Source organism: Podarcis gaigeae (assembly GCF_964106915.1).
Source record: "Podarcis gaigeae genome assembly, chromosome: 16".
Lineage (NCBI taxonomy): Eukaryota > Metazoa > Chordata > Lepidosauria > Squamata > Lacertidae > Podarcis > Podarcis gaigeae.
Window position 1 is genome coordinate 41793392 of NC_139693.1, and position 17455 is coordinate 41810846.

A 17455-nucleotide genomic window follows, 5' to 3' on the forward strand; every position below is an offset into this window, starting at 1 on the left:
GGTAATAGTGAGGTTGGTCAGTGGAGAACATGGACCCCCACACACACACCCGACAACCCTTTCAAAGTTACCTGGTATATACTGTAAATGGCACAGCCTCTCCTATCTGTAAGTGTGGAGTTTTTGCCTCTCTCTCTCAATTAATGGATGGGATGTTTTGTTGACCAGTCACACAAGAAGCCTGTGCCCACCTTCTCTGACCATCTCCTTTGATGTGTCACCTCTGCCTGTGAAGCCCAAGTCGCGATTGGGGAAGGCGAGGGGTTAATATTGCTAAAGTGGAATGGGGGGGTAGTTATTAGAGTGGATACCAAAGTTCCTCTTAGTGAAGTGGTTTGGAATATGCGCCATTCACAGACTCTCTCCATGTAGTCCATGTTCCCCTGGAAATTCTTGACCAGCTCAGAAAAAGATTCTCCACTTGCTCAGTTGGCCTCCAGGCTTCTCTGTTGAAGTACACACAAAAGTCCTTTAACATGAGCAGTTCTTTATTTGCATTGAAGCCTTAACGGATTGCTAGGAAAGGGCACAAAACTGCACAATCCAGATGCAGAAGCTCTCTGAGGGAGGAAGTCCCTCACTTGCTCCTTCCTTATCCACTCTCCTTCATCACTAAGAACTCTGGGAGCAGGCAGCCTTCCCTTTGCCCTCTTCTCCCCATTTCACTCAGTCCTCTTGATTGTGCTTTGCAAACATTTTAGGTGGTGATTATTCCCTGTGCAGAGCTAATCACCCTCCTTACTTTTGTTCTTGGGTGTGCTCTGATGAGGGGCAAGACAGAGTTAGCCAGAAGTACATAGCCCCCTCAGCACACATGATGTCTCAATGGCAAAAGCCAGGAGAGAGCTCTCAGAAACTGATTAACTTTCTTCCAACTAGTCACCCACAGCTTCTGAATTCTCTTGAGCTGAGGGGAGTGTTCCTAGAGCAGAATGTGAAAGGAAGGAGGCTGGGGAACAACCAGGAGGCCATCCAGAAAATGTTAACTCCAGTAGTGCAGGGAATTGGACAATGTCACTGGGATCCCTTGGGGAAAACTGCTCTCCCCCAACACACACAAAAACACACCCCAAGCTTGGTAGCTCTTCCAGGCACTGGGGACTCCCAGACATTCAATATAACCACAACTAAGGATTCAAACAGCCAACACAGGCAATGTAGCTTTCAGAAACAGCTGCTTCCGTGCATATAGTTCTGAGATTGCTGCCTGTCTCTTTTAAATCCTGATCATTCAGTACAGGAAGGGGGTGAGGAGAGGAAGCAATCACAATTCCCTGTGCACTACATGCATCCAACTCTCTGCAAGCAGAGTCCTAGGAAATTATATACAATCTAATTGCTTTCCATTTTATAAACATGCAATCTGCATTTTCACTCCATGAACAGCTGCTTTTGGTTAAAGTCCTTCAATATGTGTAGCTGGCTTGAGTAGTTTGTGTAAAAGCAGCAGCAGCAGCAGTCTTCCTTGCCCCTCTGTCTTACAAGGAGTGGTGATCTTGCACAGTGAAAAAACAACAACAAAAAAAACGATCAGAGGAAGTCAGGCCTATTCTCACATCCTTCACCACCCCCTACTGGTCATTGGACTCAAATACACGCGACTCTCACCCAGATAGAGGAGACCATCCAAGGAATGACTCTGGGAAGGTGACAGGAGCAAAGAGAGATGCCCCAAAAACCCACGTTCCCTTCCTACCTTGCATAGTTCAGAAGTAGGGTCCTGCCCTGACAACACCTCTAGATAGGGCTGGGAAAGACATTCACGTTGCCCACAATCCTGAGCTGCTTGGACCAATGACCAGACAGCTTCCTAGGTCTGAGATAGCTGCTAGCCCTTAGTCTGTTTGTTTGATAGATGGATGACTTCATGCAATGAATTCTTAACTGGTTGTGAGGTGTTGGTTATCTAGCTCCGTCAGGAAAGCATGAGATGCTTACTCTCAGGGTCACAGGTTTGAGCCCCACACTGGGCAAAGGATTCCTGCACTGCAGGGGGTTGGACTAGTGGTTCCTTCCAAATCTACGATTCTATGGTTCTATAAACAGTGATTTGCTCCTGTGCCCAGGTGGGCTTGTGTCATCCAGTAGTCTGGTGTCTTTGGAAAGCATGGAGTGTCATGTGAAACAAGGACACACTGAGGGATTAAATTATTGAAAGCTACAGAAGAATCACACACACACACACACAAAATCAGTATTCTCTGTACAAAGGAAAATCCTGCCTCATTGTATGGCACCAGCATCCTTGTGTAATTGCTAGGGTCCCAGCAGAGCCCACCATTGTTGATGCCTGGCCATCTGAGTCCCCTATAGAAAAACTGAGAGGTGTCTGGTGCTTTAAGAATACCAGGCCCAGTGGAACTGCATCATGAGGAAATTAAAGTGGGGCAGACCATGGCAAATTCAGCTGCTCAATCCTGGCCATTCACGGTCACTGCTGCAGACTGAAGGCTACTCATTGTTACCTGGTAATCCTTTCGCTGGGCTGTGAGGGCACTTAGGGTCTCCTGAAAACTTGTGCCACCCTTGCCAACCCCTGAGCATGGTGGCAAGACAGCAGGAATCATTTTAATTTAAAAAATCTTCTGACACAGTCCTTTGCACAGCCAGGCATCTGCTGAGGTTCTGTTGGCTAGACCTAAAGCAAGAGGGCCCAGAGGCCCCCCCAAAACCTGGAGCCAACGCAAAGTCCTCTGATGTATTGGTAATTAGGAAGAGGAAGGCGAGGATTAGCAACATATGGTCCTTACAGTCAAGGGATGTTAGCAGTGGAGTTCCACACAGCTGTAACGCAACTGGTGTTATTTAATATAAAAATGATCTGGAGTTAGGCACGTCCCAAGAAGCGGCCAAGTCTGCGGAAATTCAGCAGAATGCTGAGAGCCCAAAGATAGTGAGGTCCCTCAGTCCAAGCCACTCTCTATATGCCAGGTGAATGGCCAACTCCATGTTAGGGATCATCAGGAAAATAAAAATGCTTTGACCCATGGTGTGGCCACCTTTGGAGTGCAGTGTTCAGCTCGTGTTGTCCCATCTCAGCTGCAGGAAATGATCAAGGAGTTGGGAGAATTGTTCTGATTGCGTCTGGGGCTTTTGGTTACAAAAAATGGGTTGTAAGCCAATGCTAGTTGTCCTCAATGTAGACCCATTGAAATTAATGGGCCTAAGTTGATCGTGCCCATTAAGTTTGTTTACACTGAGTAAATAACATTAGACACAACCCCAAATCAACATCTAAGAAAGAGGGAGGATAGTGGAGGCTTGTATGATTCTGAATGTTGTACAGAAAGGTGATTTTTTTCCCTTCACACGAGAACTTGAAATCCAGCCGCTTAAATCAAGTATGAGAATAGCTAGGCAATTATCAGTTCTTGGTCTCTGGGCATCTTACTGAAAAGGCCACTTGTGTGTCTGAAGCAACTTAGCATCTGGTGACACCTTAAAGTATTAACACATTTATTATAGCATAAGCTTTTATGGACACTAGCCTATGTCACCAAATGCATAAAGTGTTGCTGTGAGTTGCTGGTATATGTAAGTACACATAAGTTGTTTTTGGGATGCAGGTAGAATTATAAATACTAAGGTCAAAGGGAAATGAAATGTAGTGAGCAAGGGTTCTTAACCAAGGGTCCATTAATTTGGCACAAACATTTATTTTTCCAACGTGATAAAATCAGTTGTATGCAAATCTTTGTGTTTGTGTGTATGTCGTTTTCTGGGAAGAAGGTCCAGAGCCTTCATCAGATGGTGATCCCCAACCAACTGGCATGGACAGTGACAAACATGCTATTAACAGTGGCAGTTGGCAACAGAGCTGGCAATAACACAAATATATTGGCATTGGTAAGCCATTTAACACTTGTCCTTTGTCTTGGTTCAAGTCGCAGCTGACAGAATTTAGTATCTTTAGAATTTGTAGTTAATAGGTTGCAGTAATTCGAAGTTCCTCTATTGCTTGACTCTTCTTTAGGGTGGGGTGATGTCTGTTCTGGAGTGAATTTTTGTTGTTGTTGTTAAGCAGAAAGCAAAACAGATGAATGATATCTGGAACACAAGATACTATAGAAATAATCGTGGCCTAGCAAACCAAAGCCTGAAAAAACTAAGTAGGATACATAAAATAAAAATAATGCATTCCAAGTGCAGATGAGGACTCTAGAGAGAATGAACTCAATTATTCTAATGTGCCACAGGCTTCATGGAACATACTTCATGTAAATCTTCCACACTTATAGGAGATAAAATTAGAGTTTAATCAAGAGAATCAATAAATAAGAGTGTTAAATCACCTCCAGGCCCAGGAAGGAGACACTGCAGCACACTTCCTACACTCTCACTTTGTGGGGACAATGAACATGATGATGAAGGCTAACACTTAATGGGCAGATCATAATAACTTCAAACTCATTAGCGCCCCAGGCCCACCTTTCAACTTTGTCACTTGGACATATTAAAAAGGACAAAGCTGCATTACTCGAGACGGCAAGCATTGCTTTCCTCACCCTCGACCCTCGACCCAGCAGGCAGCCAGGATGCCTTTGGGACGACTGGGCTCCTTGAGCTCAATCACCAGAGAGGCTGCAGATCCACTGGGATGCACTGCCTGGCAGAGCCTTCTCTAGAACTGAGCACCAAAATGGCACCTTCATGGATCCTTCATATGGCACACAAGCCCTTTCCTGAAGGGACTCCATCAAAGGATGCACAACCAACTAAGATCTGGATGCCATTGTGGATCTGGTGCTCATGCCAAGGCAGCTTCTTCTATTATTTCATCACCACCATTATTAATTTATTTAGAGCATTTGTACCTATTATTCAGGCAAAAAGCTGCCAGAGCAGCTCACATACAATAAAGTCTTGCAGGCTTGCAATCTTTGCCTTCTTTGGTGCACAGTCTCTTTCCTGCTCCCTTCATCTGCTAAGTGGCCTCTGTCTCTTCTGATCCCAAATAAGAGGCAACGCAGACCGACTACTGAGCCACACTCACTACAATAGAGGATGCAAAGAATCAGAGAAGAAGGGCGAGGGGAACCAAATCTCAGAAAGAGGCCAAAAAATGTATTCATATATGATAAAGTGACATAACCCCCCAGCCCCGGCCATAAACACTAATGGATAGCAAAGTTAAGATGGCCAAATTTCACAATCACAGGAACATCTTCCTATAATCGAGCAGCTGCATATTCAGTTTTGCCTGTCCCAGGGCCTTGGTGGCATAACTGGGGTAGGATGGGAGGGACTCTAACCAAACCGTTGCTTTTTCTTAGCCTGTGTGGATATTGCCTTCTTTGAGCATCAGATGATGGGAATTCCTAAAGGACTATCGGCTGCTGCTCTTTGGCTGATAAAATGGCCATTCTGTGAGGCTTCAGGCAAAGCGACCTTCCAGACTGAAGGCTCTGCCTGCCCCTCCCTCTGAACCAGTTCTACGCCCTCCACTGCTTCTAATTCTGCCCTTCTTCACTAGAGCCGAACACAACAGACAAGGAGTATTTTCTGAGCAAATTTATTTAAATTTTCTTAATACAGTTTAGAAACTGCAGAAGTAAACTAAGTTTTACATTCGCTACAAAGTTCCCCCTCTTCGTTTATTATGAAGCGCCCCCCCAACCAAACCCACACAACTGATGCATTGTGTAACTTGCTGTTTGGGGCAGGTATTGGGGCTCTCCTTTGTATTGGTGGGAGCAGACTCTTGCATGGGAAAAGCCAGCCCTTCGATTATTTTATGAGCAGCAAGCCTAGAGGAGTAAGTCTCTTAAAAACAGTATTTATATATTTACAAAGCTAATCATCTGGTGGGGTGATGAAGAAGCACCATAATCCTGGAAAGGTCAGGCTCCAGATGAAAATGCAGCAAGCTTCTATTGCACTTTAAGTGCCTCCCCCCGCACAAGCCAGTGGCATGCTTGCCTCATTCAAAAAGAGGGTGAGCTCATCAGACCTCAGCGCCTTTCGACCAAACAAACAAAAGTCCATTAGCTCTCAAACAGAAAGCCAAACCCAAACTCTAAGCTTGCTTGGGGTCCTGGAATATTTGCTGCTGAGCTACTAAGCACTGTGATAGTTATATCCAAGATACAATTCACCTTCCTCAACTGAAAACAGCTTTAAGAAATTTCTATGGAGTGCCAGCTTTATGTGATCATGTGCTTGGTGCAAAACTCCTGAAGTTCTGCATAGCTTCCGAACGAAACTGTTGGAAAAGGCAACCTTTCCAGAAAGCAGCTGCTTTGGCTCTTTTGGGGCACTTTGCTTTTATGGTAATTTATGCTTAAGGACAGAACTGACAAGGTTTCAGTAATGCCTTTACTCCTGATGCTTATGACTTATAAGCATTTTCTTATTTTGCCAATTATAATAAAGAAACACTTGATTTTCCAATGTAGAAAACTCCAATAAGACAGATCCTTTTGCAGCAGACAGATAAAAGTTGTGTTTGTATTTTTCACTCAATAGAGGGGGAAATGATCCTTACTGCCAATAAACAGTTCTGATTTGATTCCAAGATAGTGACAATCTAGAAATAAATAGCTATAAATACATTCAGAGTTCCTATTACAAAATCATGAAGGAAACACAAAATGGGGAATTAACTTCTGATCCAAACCTAAGCATAAAGACAAGGCATGTCCTAGCAGGAAGAGACACTCAAGACAGGCATAAAACAAGAGGGAAAGAATTGGTCCAGCATCAACAGTCTTGAAGCATACCAATTAGCATAATTCAACAATCTCTTCCTCTCTTAAATGACACTAGGTGGCTTTATTTGCTTTGGGTATACATAATGAAAGCAGCTTCTGTCTTTTTTGGAAGAGATTCAGTACCTTGGAGAAACTGCAGCGGTCTCTCTGTACAAATGCACACCATATGTGTGTGTGAGCGTGTGCGTGTGCATGCATGATTGCACGTGCAAAAATCATGCACACACATGCACACACACACAGTTGTATCAACACGCCATGTATGCGACTTGAGCACAGATCGGTCTTCATTCGTCATTGGCAGCACTTGTCCCTCTCACTTCACCTTGGTTACGCAACTGTATGGGGGGAGAGGGGAGGAAGAGTCCGTCAGTCAGTGACCGGTTTTCACAGACAGACAGACAGACAGACAGACAGACAGACAGAGAGGCAGACAAATGCTCTTGAACATTTTTCCAGGGAAGCCATCTTTACATCGTGCAGCTAAACCACCAAGATAAAGGAATGTTGTGAAGCTGATGTGAATGTCACTTTACAATTGAAGCAGCATTCAGCGATTTGCAGGGTGTCCCACTCAGAATAAGAGATCCTGATGTTGTGCATTTAGGTATGAAGGCCAAACTTTGGGGCTCAAGAGGCTGTAGTTCATTCAGTAGGAAGATCTGGCCTTCCTGGAATTCCTCGGGAGCCCAAACATGCTAACTTGAGAGAGAGAAACAGCCTAGAGTGTGACTATGGCTTGGATACACCTTGCAAAATGAGGAAAGGCCTGCAGTCTGTTACTTCTTTTCCAGTTTAACCACCAGGTTTTTGGTGCCTCTCCTACTTCAGAGCAAAGTCCTGAGCGACCCAGATAGCTCTGTCTAGGGTATATCTAGGGTGTGGCAGGAAAGTATGAGGTTCTGCTACTGGGGTGAGGGTGGGGTTTGTTTGTTTTTTAACATTCTGATATAAAACCACAGCTGTCACGTTCACAAGAAAAGCCACTCACTGTTGGGGTGAAGCAAGGACCCAGAGTGTGTCGCTCTGAGGAGATGCCTTTGCCCTGGAGTGTGTCGCCATGTTGGCTGGCGAAATGCCCTCCCCTGACAGGCCCACCAGATCCCCATGTGAAAATGCGCCTCCTTACCAAGGCTTTTAAGGTTTTTAGCTTCTTCTTTTCTGCAACTGTTTTCATCACCTTTTGTTTACTGGCATCTTAAAGAATTATTTTTTTGTTTTACTGATCAGTTCTTTATCATTTATATTATGCTGTACCTCATCATCATGAAAGGTGGGCTATAACTCTTTTAAGTAAAGTAAATAACAAATGAAATGCCTGCATTGAGGTGCCAGCGCCTGAGCTGGGAAAGGTGGAAAAGGAGGCTAGAGGAGCACTGTGGCATCATTTGAGTGATACAGAAACTCCCCTTGGCAGGAAATGTCCTTTAGCAGGAGAGGCCTGAGATCCTCAGCACCCAAGTCACTTACACAGCTTCATTTGGCCTCTGACCCTACAGAAGATTCCTCTAGACATCGGCAGCCAACGTACCTCGGACGGAACCCTTCTTACGCATCTAGATGCAAAATAAAACTGTCAGCCACTAGGCAGTTAACAGAGGAGGATTTAGTTGGAAAGGATTACACTGGTCAGAGAAAAGCCTCTGGTAGCCAGTATCAAATAGCCTTGTGCCCTGAAGCAAGTGAGAGGAAGGAAGAGCGCTCCATTTGCAACCAACAGCACACAGTTCAAGCAAACGGCAAACTCTGAGTTGCCCAGGGGAGGAGAAATGGAAAAAGAAGAGGAGGAACTACCATCAAGCAAATATATATTAAAAGGTTAAGAAATGGATCCCCAAATGTATGTTAGGGTTAAAAGTGGTCCCTGGGTCTAAAACAGTTGAAAACACCTGTCCTGCAACATCTCTCCCCTGCTGGGGCCTCCTATGAAGGGCAAACAACCACCAGATGCAAGATGTTAGTCACAATGGACAGAAAGAAGGTGGGATGCAGGAGGTGAGATGAATCAGAGAAGAAGCACACACAACAAGATGTCAAGAAGAAACAGAAAAGCTGGCTGAAGAAGAGATGAGCCAAGGCAGCCAGAGACCTTCAAGGAAGGAGGAAGGCCAGAAGAGCTCAAGGCAAGAAACCGGGTCCTGAGGGGGCAAGAGGTCCGTAAAGCCCATTCCCCCTCCCTCCAGGCTAGGCAGTCTTGGCACCCCTCAGCACCCCCATGCCTCTGATCACATGAGGAAGCATCTGTGCAACTGGGCTGCCCAGGGACACAGAGATGCTTGTGAAGAGGGCAGCAGCTTCAAGGAGCACCGCAGCAAGGGCTGGATGGGCTGCTGGAGGTCCTGGTGCAGAGCCCAAGAGCAACCTGCATTTACCTCCATGGAGGGAGCCCCACAAAGCAACAAGCAAGAGGAGATAGGCAGCAACAACATGACAGGGAAGGACAGAAAGGAAACACAGGACAGTCTCCATGATGTACATGTACTGTAAAATCCTTGTTCGCTGGAGGATTGAACAAATGAGCAGCAGAAGAAGAATGTGGCAGACACCAGGGGGCATGAAACAAGTAGCCCCTTGCTCTCTTGGGGATCTTCCTTCCTGCTCTGACTCTTTCCTCAGGTTTCTCAGCCACTCTGCTCTATGGGGAGATGTCCCTTGTAGTGTTAGTAGCATTAGCAGTAATTCAGAAGTGTACAGAACACATATCCAGCAAAAAGCCAAGGCAAGTTTTAATAGCCAAACTTCATACAGGGGAAAGGAAAGCCCTGCAGACTGGCCAGGATGTCCTGGTCAAAGAGGCAGCTAGCCCATCAATCTGTGGTTTGCCCTTTTAAAAAGGGGGGGCTGGCTCAAGTGAGCAGCCTGCCTACAAGCTCTGTTTGCCACTCTTGTCTTTTTTGCTTCAAGAGCGAGCCTCCAGAGGGCTGAGCAGTCTCCCACCACAGTAATGCTCCAACAAAGTGCAGTCCTGCATTTCCCAGAAGGCCTGGATGCAGCAGAACATGGCAGCTGCGCCAAGTCAGAAACCTCTGCAAGAGCACTCTTACCGCTTCCAGCTCTCTCTGCGTTTCATCCTCCATCCGCCGGATGTCCTCCATCGTGAGGTCAATCCACCTGTCAATCCAGCAGAAGAGCTGGCGATGGAAGTTGGTAAATATCCTTTTTTCTTGCTTTAGAGAGAGAAAAAAGCAGGCTGAGGCCACAGTCCCTCAGGTTCACTAAGCAACTGCTGTTCTATTTCTCCTGCAGCCTTCATAGCTGCCTCTCTCACAGGACTAAGGGAACAGTCCAGAAGCAGATCTACCCCCAAGAAGGCAATTCTTCCAAAGTCAAACCAAGCAATTCAAATCAACATGCGAGAAGCTTGTCTCCTCCAAGCTCTGACAAACATTCCCAGCTTCTCACCTTCTGAATAAAGTTCTCTATTTTGTTCTGCAGTCCCCACCACTTAAACTTGATTGTCACCAGCTTGTAAGCACACATTTTTGGACAGTCTCCATCAGCAGACAACTCCTTCTGTTTGCAGAGAAGCAAAAGAAGAAGGTGAGTGGGGCGTTTGTTTGACAGGCATCAGGCAGACTCTGGGAACTGAATTGAAGTGTCTTACCTTGAAGTCATCCCTACTAAAAAATCAAGCCACAATTCTATGGAACAGGACTTCCTCTCCAAGGCTGCTTTGGGCCCTCACTGTCAGTGCTTTTCAATGGCTGATTAAGATGCACCCAGGAGGCCTCTGGCCCAGTGGGCAGTCTTCCTTCCAACGTGGCTGTGCAATGCAGTTCTAGCTGGTGCACATTTTCACACACAGGCCAGTCACCCTCCTCAGAGAAAAGGGCTGATAGGGAGGCTGGGCAATATCCTACCACACAGCAAGAAATGCTGGTGCCCCGGAAGAGGCAAGGGCAGCAAAGAGCCAGAATAAATGAACCGATGTTTTATCAATGCTACATTCAGTTCAAGAGCAGGTGTGCCATTTCATATCAAAAGAAGGCTCAAAAGAGATTTAATATTCACAGTACCCCTGTTCTCCTAGGAACACAGGAAGCTGCCTTGTGCCAAGTCAGACCCTTCTAGCTCAGTATTGCCTCCACGGAACGGCAGCCATGGTTCTCCAGGGTTTCCGAGGAGGGAGTCTCTCCCCCGCCCGCCTTGAGATGCCCCTGGGCATTAAACTTCATTCAGTGTTTAAATAGTTTAAAGGCAACCAGCATGTTTACCTGCTGTGGTTGCAGATTAACAGGAAGCAGTTAGGATTAATTAGGATGCTGAATGCTTCAAAAATCCGGCACCATGATAGAAAACTAACATGCCAGTTTTGCCTTGACTCTCACCCATTCACAGGAGAAGGGAGCTTTAAGAGATCTATGCCTACAACCCCCCAATTCAGGCCTCAAGCCACAACCAGGAGAAAAATCCCTCCCTCCCTCCCTCGCCCAGACACAGACCACAGGCAAACATGCCTCTCACTCAAGGGCAAATGCTTCACCTGTACACCTGTGCCTCACTCTCACAGTCCACCTATTCAGACATACCTCCCCCCACTCCCCCCCCCCCAAACTACCCAGACACTTGCTCTTGTCCTTCTCTCACAAACACACCAAACAGATGCACAGCTCTCCCTCTCTCACACTCGTGGCCAAAGGGGGTGACTCAGAGGGAGGGGCACAAAGCAAAACACTGAAAAGGTACAGCAGGCTAGATTCTCAACCCCCTAAAACAGTAATAGTCTATATGTTTTATTTCATATATCTGGTTCTAAGAAAGGCTAGAAACTTTTTTAAAACAAAAGCTGGGAATTTACGAATTATGGTTCATCCTGGGGGCACCAAAGGACCACAGCGCTTGTGGGTGCTGGGTTGGCAATCCCTGCTCAAGAGCTATTCCGTGTTGACTTTTTCTGTTGATTAGGACAGAAGTCAAATAGTATTACCTTCCAGTTAGGTCCCAAAGGGCCTCTCTTGGTCTTGACTGACTGGAACAAGGCTGGGTCCTCATCAGCTTTGTAGTCCTGTGAAATCAAAAGCCCAATGAGGAATTAGGATGGGTTTTTTTTGGAGGGGGGCACTCAGGCAGCATTTTTCATTGCCAAAAAACAATCAAGTAGGAGCCACAGAAGTTGTAGAATAAAGGAGAGTATAGCTGTGTTCTGTTCATTTAGTACAGGGGTAGGCAACCAACTGCCTTCTAAATCCCAACTGCCCAACTGCCTTCTAAATCCGGACCGCAGACGGATCCAGGGAATCAGGGTGTTTTTACATGAGTAGAATGTGTCCTTTTACTTAAAATGCATCTCTGGGTTATTTGTGGGGCATAGGAATTCATTCTCCCCCCCCCCCCAAAAAAAAGAATAGTCCAGCCCCCCACAAGGTCTGAGGGACAGTGGATTGGCCCCTTGCTGAAAAAGTTTGCTGACCCCTGGACAACATCATGATGATTTCAAAACTGAGCCCACTTGGTTGGGGCTTAGGGTTAAGCATGCAACCCCCACATCTAACTGGCCACTTTACCAGCCAAGGTGTGAAATCTCGTTAGAACATTAGCACCGCCTTGCCTTACAATAAAAAAATACAGCTGGGGAAATTGTGTTGAACTTGCAAGGGGAAGAGAAGAAGAAAGCCTCACACACTGCTGGGAATCAACACCTTCCTGGTATAACTGTGATGCCACCCCAGAATGGGCCAATTCCAGAGGCCCGCTTTAGCTACATTTCAGTCCACAGCTGAAAAAGGTTGCTGACCCCTGATTTAGCAGCAGCTAATTCCCCTAAAAAGAGGAATTTAACACAATACTGGCCACTTTTCCAGAAGACGCGCCCTTAAGCTGACATCCCAATGCGTCTTCCATCAATATCTCTACACACAGGTGTTATTTATTTATTTAGGAGGCCTCATTAAGGAATCCTAAGTCCATTTAAAAGTTTGGACTTCACTTGATGCCTGAAGGATAGCAAGGATGGCAGCAAGTGAACACATTCCAAAAAAAGTCTTGTCCCCCCACCCCCGACACTGCAGAATCACAGATGGTCACATCTGTTGTTGAGGGAGAGCATTTTGGACTTGTTTATGCCAGTGGGTGAGCAGGCTTTAAAAATCCGTGTCCAGACATATGACCAACAGAATAGAAGACTGTCCAGCCTCTGGGACCCCCCCACCGCCCTGCCACCATCAGGATGATGAACAGGTATGCAAGAATCAATCCCACGGATACCAGAGACAGCAAAATGCTCCATTAGCAGTTTTGGAAGATGGGAGTTCTGCTGCCCTCCCTCGGCATTTGCTCCCAGCTCTAGGTGCACATGCCAGGCTCTGGCCAGGTGCAAGTTGGGACCTTGGCCTTAAGTCAGTTGAAGCCAAGGGATTCCTGTGCAATTGCCACAATCACTCTTGGTATGTATTTTTTCCTTCTGCGTCCAACAACTACAGCACAGAGCAAACATCGCCTCAGCTCTAATTCTGAGTTACAGAGAAGCAACTGTCCAGCAGAGCCAACTCGGAGGCTATTGGGGAATGGGAGAGAGACGTGGCTGAGCACTTGCCTTCTTCTTGCCACCAACTACAGACTCTTCATCTCATTATCAAACCAGTGCAGCCCAGGCAAATCTTCAATGGCTGGCTGCTTCAGATTCCTCCTCCTCTGCCCAGCAACGAGAGCACCATCCTGTGGGCAGGCCTCCCTCCTGGGCAGCAGAGCAGCACTTAAGCCACTTCCAATGGCCCCTAGGAGTTGGCACCTATGCCTGGAGATAACAGAGTAAACGATGCCAGGAGGGAGCTGCAGCCCAAGATAGGAAAAGAGGTGCTAAGGAAACACTAGGCTTCTTTAAATGAACTCAAATCTCCGGGGCCTGATGAGGTGCACCCACAGGTACTAAAAGAGCTTGCAGATGTAATCTCAGAGCTTCTGTCTATAATTATTTAGAATTCTTGGAGAACAGGTGAGGTCCCTGTGGACTGGAAACGAGTAAATGTTGCCCCCATCTTCAAAAGGGGGTGGTGCTGGAGGAAGACACAGGTAAGTACCAACCAGTCAGCTTGATGCAGATACCAGGAAAGGTCCTAGAACCGATAATTCAACAGTTGATCTGTGAGCCCTGTGATTACTAAGACCCAGCATGGGTTTCTCAAGAACAAATCATGCCAGGCGAATCTCATTTCTTCTTTTGATGAGTTAGAAGCTTGGTGGATCAGGGGAATGCTGAGGACCTAATGCATCTTCATTTTAGTAAAGCTTCTGACAAGTCCCCCATGATACCTCAATTTGTATCTGGTTGGCTGACCAAACCTAAGGAGTGTTCACTAATGGTTCCTCATCATCCTGGAAAAAAGGGACAGGTGGGGTGACACAGGGTTTAATTCTGGGCCCTTTGTTGTTCAACAACTTGGAGAGAGGAATTCAGGGAATGCACATCAAATGTGCAGATGACACCAAGTTGAGAGGGTTAGCTAATGTCGCAGAAAGCAGAATCTGGATTCAATATGACTTTAACAGATTGGAGAACTGGGCCCCAACTAACAAAATTAATTCCAATAGAAACAAATATAAGGTTTTACACTGAGGTGGGAAGAACTATCTGCACAAATATAAGATGGGGGAGACCTGGATTGTCAATAGTATATGTAGAAAGAATCTAGGGGTTTTGGTGGACCACAAGATTAACATGAGCCAACAGTGTGATGCAACAGTGGAAAAAACTAATGTCATTCTTTGGTGTATCAGCAGAAGTATAGTGTCCAAATGAAGAGAACTAATAGTTTGACTCTATTCTGCCTTAGTCAGACCACACCTGGAGGACTGTGTCCAGTTCTGGGCACCACAATTTACCGTATTTTTCGCTCTATAGGACGCACTTTTTCCCCTCCAAAAATGAAGGGGAAATGTGTGTGCGTCCTATGGAGCGAATGCAGGCTCCCTGGCTTCAGCGATAGCAAGGCAAAGCCTCCGAAGCCTGCGCTCCGGAGGCTTCCCGTTGCTTCCGCTGAAGCCAGGAGAGTCTGCTCTTTGAGGCTGGTGGTGGGGAAAGCAGCGCTTCCCCCATCGCCAGCCCCAGAGGATGGGGGGCAGCAGGAAGGCGCGCGACGCCTTCCCGCTACTCTCCAACCCGGCTTTGAGGCTGGCGGGGGGAAAAGCAGCGCTTCCCCCATCGCCAGCCCCAGAGGATGGGGGGCAGCAGGAAGGCGCGCGACGCCTTCCCGCTACTCTCCAACCCTTTAAAGAGCGCACGGCTCTTGGGGGCTTTTCCCCAAGGAGGGAGAAGGGACTGACTGGCCGAGTCAGTCCCTTCTCCCTCCTGTGGGCTTTTGCGGGAGGTGGGGGAATTCCCCCACCTCCCGCAAAAGCAGGCAAAAGCCGTGCGCTCTTTAAAGGGGCTGCACGGCTTTGCTGGCTTTTCTAGGTCCGGTGCGTCAAATCGTGCGAAAAATACGGTAAAAAGCCAGAAGGTGTGCAGAGGAAGGTGACGAAGATGATCAAGGGTCTGGAAACCAAGTTTTATGAGGAACACTTGAGGGAATTGGGTATATTTAGCCTGGTAAAGAGGAAACTGAGGAAACATGATAGTTATCTTCAAATTATGTCAAGGGCTGTCACATGGAAGAGGGAGCAAGCTTGTTTTCTCCTGCTCTAGAGGGGAGGACTCGAAACAATGCCTTCAACGTACAAGGAAGGAGATTCTCACTAAACATCAGGAAAAACTTTCTGAAACTAAGATCTGTTTGACAGTGGAACGGACGTCCACAAGAGGTGGTGGACTCTCCTTCCTTGGAAGTTTTTAATCAGAGGTTGGAGGGTCGTCTGTCATGGATGCTTTACTTGAGATTCCTGCATTGCAGGGGTTGGACTAGATGACCCTTGGGGTCCCCTCCAACTCTACAATTCTGATTTGTATTGCAGCTATTTTGAAGGCCATTTTTGTGGCAAAAAAGGCCTTTAATTGTTGTTGTCCCCTTCATGGATCACTGCCTTGCCATGGCGAAGGGGCTTGAATAACTCAGAGAAGCTATGAGCTATGCCGTGCAGGGCCACCCAAGATGGACAGGTCATAGTGGAGAGTTTTGACCAAATGTGATCCACCTGGAGGAGGAACCGGCAAGCCACTCCAGTATCCCTGCCAAGAAAACTCCATGGAAAAAGGCAACAGGCATATAAAAGTTATGACGCTGGAAGATGAGCCCCTCAGGTCGGAAGTCGTCCAACATGCTACCGAAGAAGAGCGGAGGACAAGTACAAGTAGATTCAGAGCTGATGAAGCGGCTGGGCCAAAGCCGAAAGGACGCTCAGTTGCAAATATGTCTGGAAGCGAAAGGTAAGTCCAATGCTGTAAAGAAAAATATTACATAGGAACCTGGAATGTAAGAACCATGAACCTTGGTAAGTTGGATGTGGTCAAAAATGAGATGGCAAAAATAAATATTGACATCCTGGGCATCAGTGAACTAAAATGGATGGGAATGGGCGAATTCAGTTCGGATGACCATCATATCTACTACTGTGGGCAAGAAACCCGTAAAAGAAATGGAGTGGCCTTCATATTCAACAAAAGAGTGACAAAAGCTGTACTGGGATGCAATCTCAAAAATGATAGAATGATCTCCATACGAATCAAAGCAGACCTTTTAACATCACAGTAATCCAAGTTTATGCACCAACCACTGGTGCTGAAGAAACTGAAATTGACCAATTCTATGAAGACTTACAACACCTCATAGAAATGACACCAAAGAAGGATGTTCTGCTCATTATAGGGGATTGGAATGCTAAAGTAGGGAGTCAAGAGATAAAAGGAACAACTGGCAAGTTTGGCCTTGGAGTTCAAAACGAAGCAGGGCAAAGGCTAAGAGAGTTCTGCCAAGAGAACAAGCTGGTCATCACAAACACGCTTTTCCAACAACACAACTCTACACATGGACATCACCAGATGGACAGCATCCAAATCAGATTGATTATATTATCTGCAGCCAAAGATGGAGAAGCAAAAACAAGACCTGGAGCTGACTGTGGCTCAGATCATCAGCTTCTTATAGCAAAATTCAAGCTTAAACTGAAGAAAGTAGGAAAAACCACTGGGCTAGTAAGATACAATCTAAGTCAAATCCCTTATGAATACACAGTAGAAGTGAGGAACAGGTTTAAGAATTTAGATTTGGTGGACAGAGTGCCTGAAGAAGTATGGATGGAGGCTCGTAACATTATACAGGAGGCAGTAACTAAAACCATCCCAATGAAAAGGAAATGCAAGAAAGCAAAGTGGCTGTCCAACGAGGCCTTACAAATAGTGGGGGAGAGAAGGCAAGCAAAGTGTGAGGGAGATAGTGAAAGATACAGGAAATTGAATGCAGATTTCCAAAGAATAGCAAGGAGAGACAAGAAGGCCTTCTTAAATGAGCAATGCAAAGAAATAGAGGAAAACAATAGAAAGGGGAAAACCAGAGATCTGTTCAAGAAAATTGGAAATATGAAAGGAACATTCCGTACAAAGATTACCATAATAAAGGAAAAAAGTGGTAAGGACCTAACAGAAGCAGAAGACATCAAGAAGAGGTGGCAAGAATACACAGAGGAATTATACCAGAAAGATATGGATGGCTCACACACCCCAGGTAGTGGGGTTGCTGACCTTGAGCCAGACATCCTGGAGAGTGAAGTCAAATGGGCCTTAGAAAGCACTGCAAATAACAAGGCCAGTGGAAGTGATGGTATTCCAGCTGTAATATTTAAAATTTTAAAAGATGATGCTGTTAAGGTGCTACACT

The 17455-nt window shown here is 46.2% G+C and overlaps 1 protein-coding gene and 1 long non-coding RNA gene across 2 annotated transcripts in view; both read right to left on the reverse strand.

Annotated features, from left to right (window-relative positions):
* Positions 1-17455, reverse strand: part of LOC310834396 — a 495679-nt gene that overhangs the window by 336938 nt on the left and 141286 nt on the right. The window lies entirely within an intron of this gene.
* The window catches only part of PITPNB (phosphatidylinositol transfer protein beta), a 34659-nt gene continuing 22700 nt past the window's right edge, over positions 5497-17455 (reverse strand). The window contains exons 8-11 of the mRNA XM_083717886.1: positions 11638-11715; positions 10113-10223; positions 9755-9877; positions 5497-7048 (exon numbers count right to left, since the gene is read on the reverse strand). Of these exons, the coding sequence (XP_083574012.1) occupies positions 6998-7048; positions 9755-9877; positions 10113-10223; positions 11638-11715 (363 nt within the window). The 3' untranslated portion in view covers positions 5497-6997. The remainder of the gene's footprint in view (positions 7049-9754; positions 9878-10112; positions 10224-11637; positions 11716-17455) is intronic.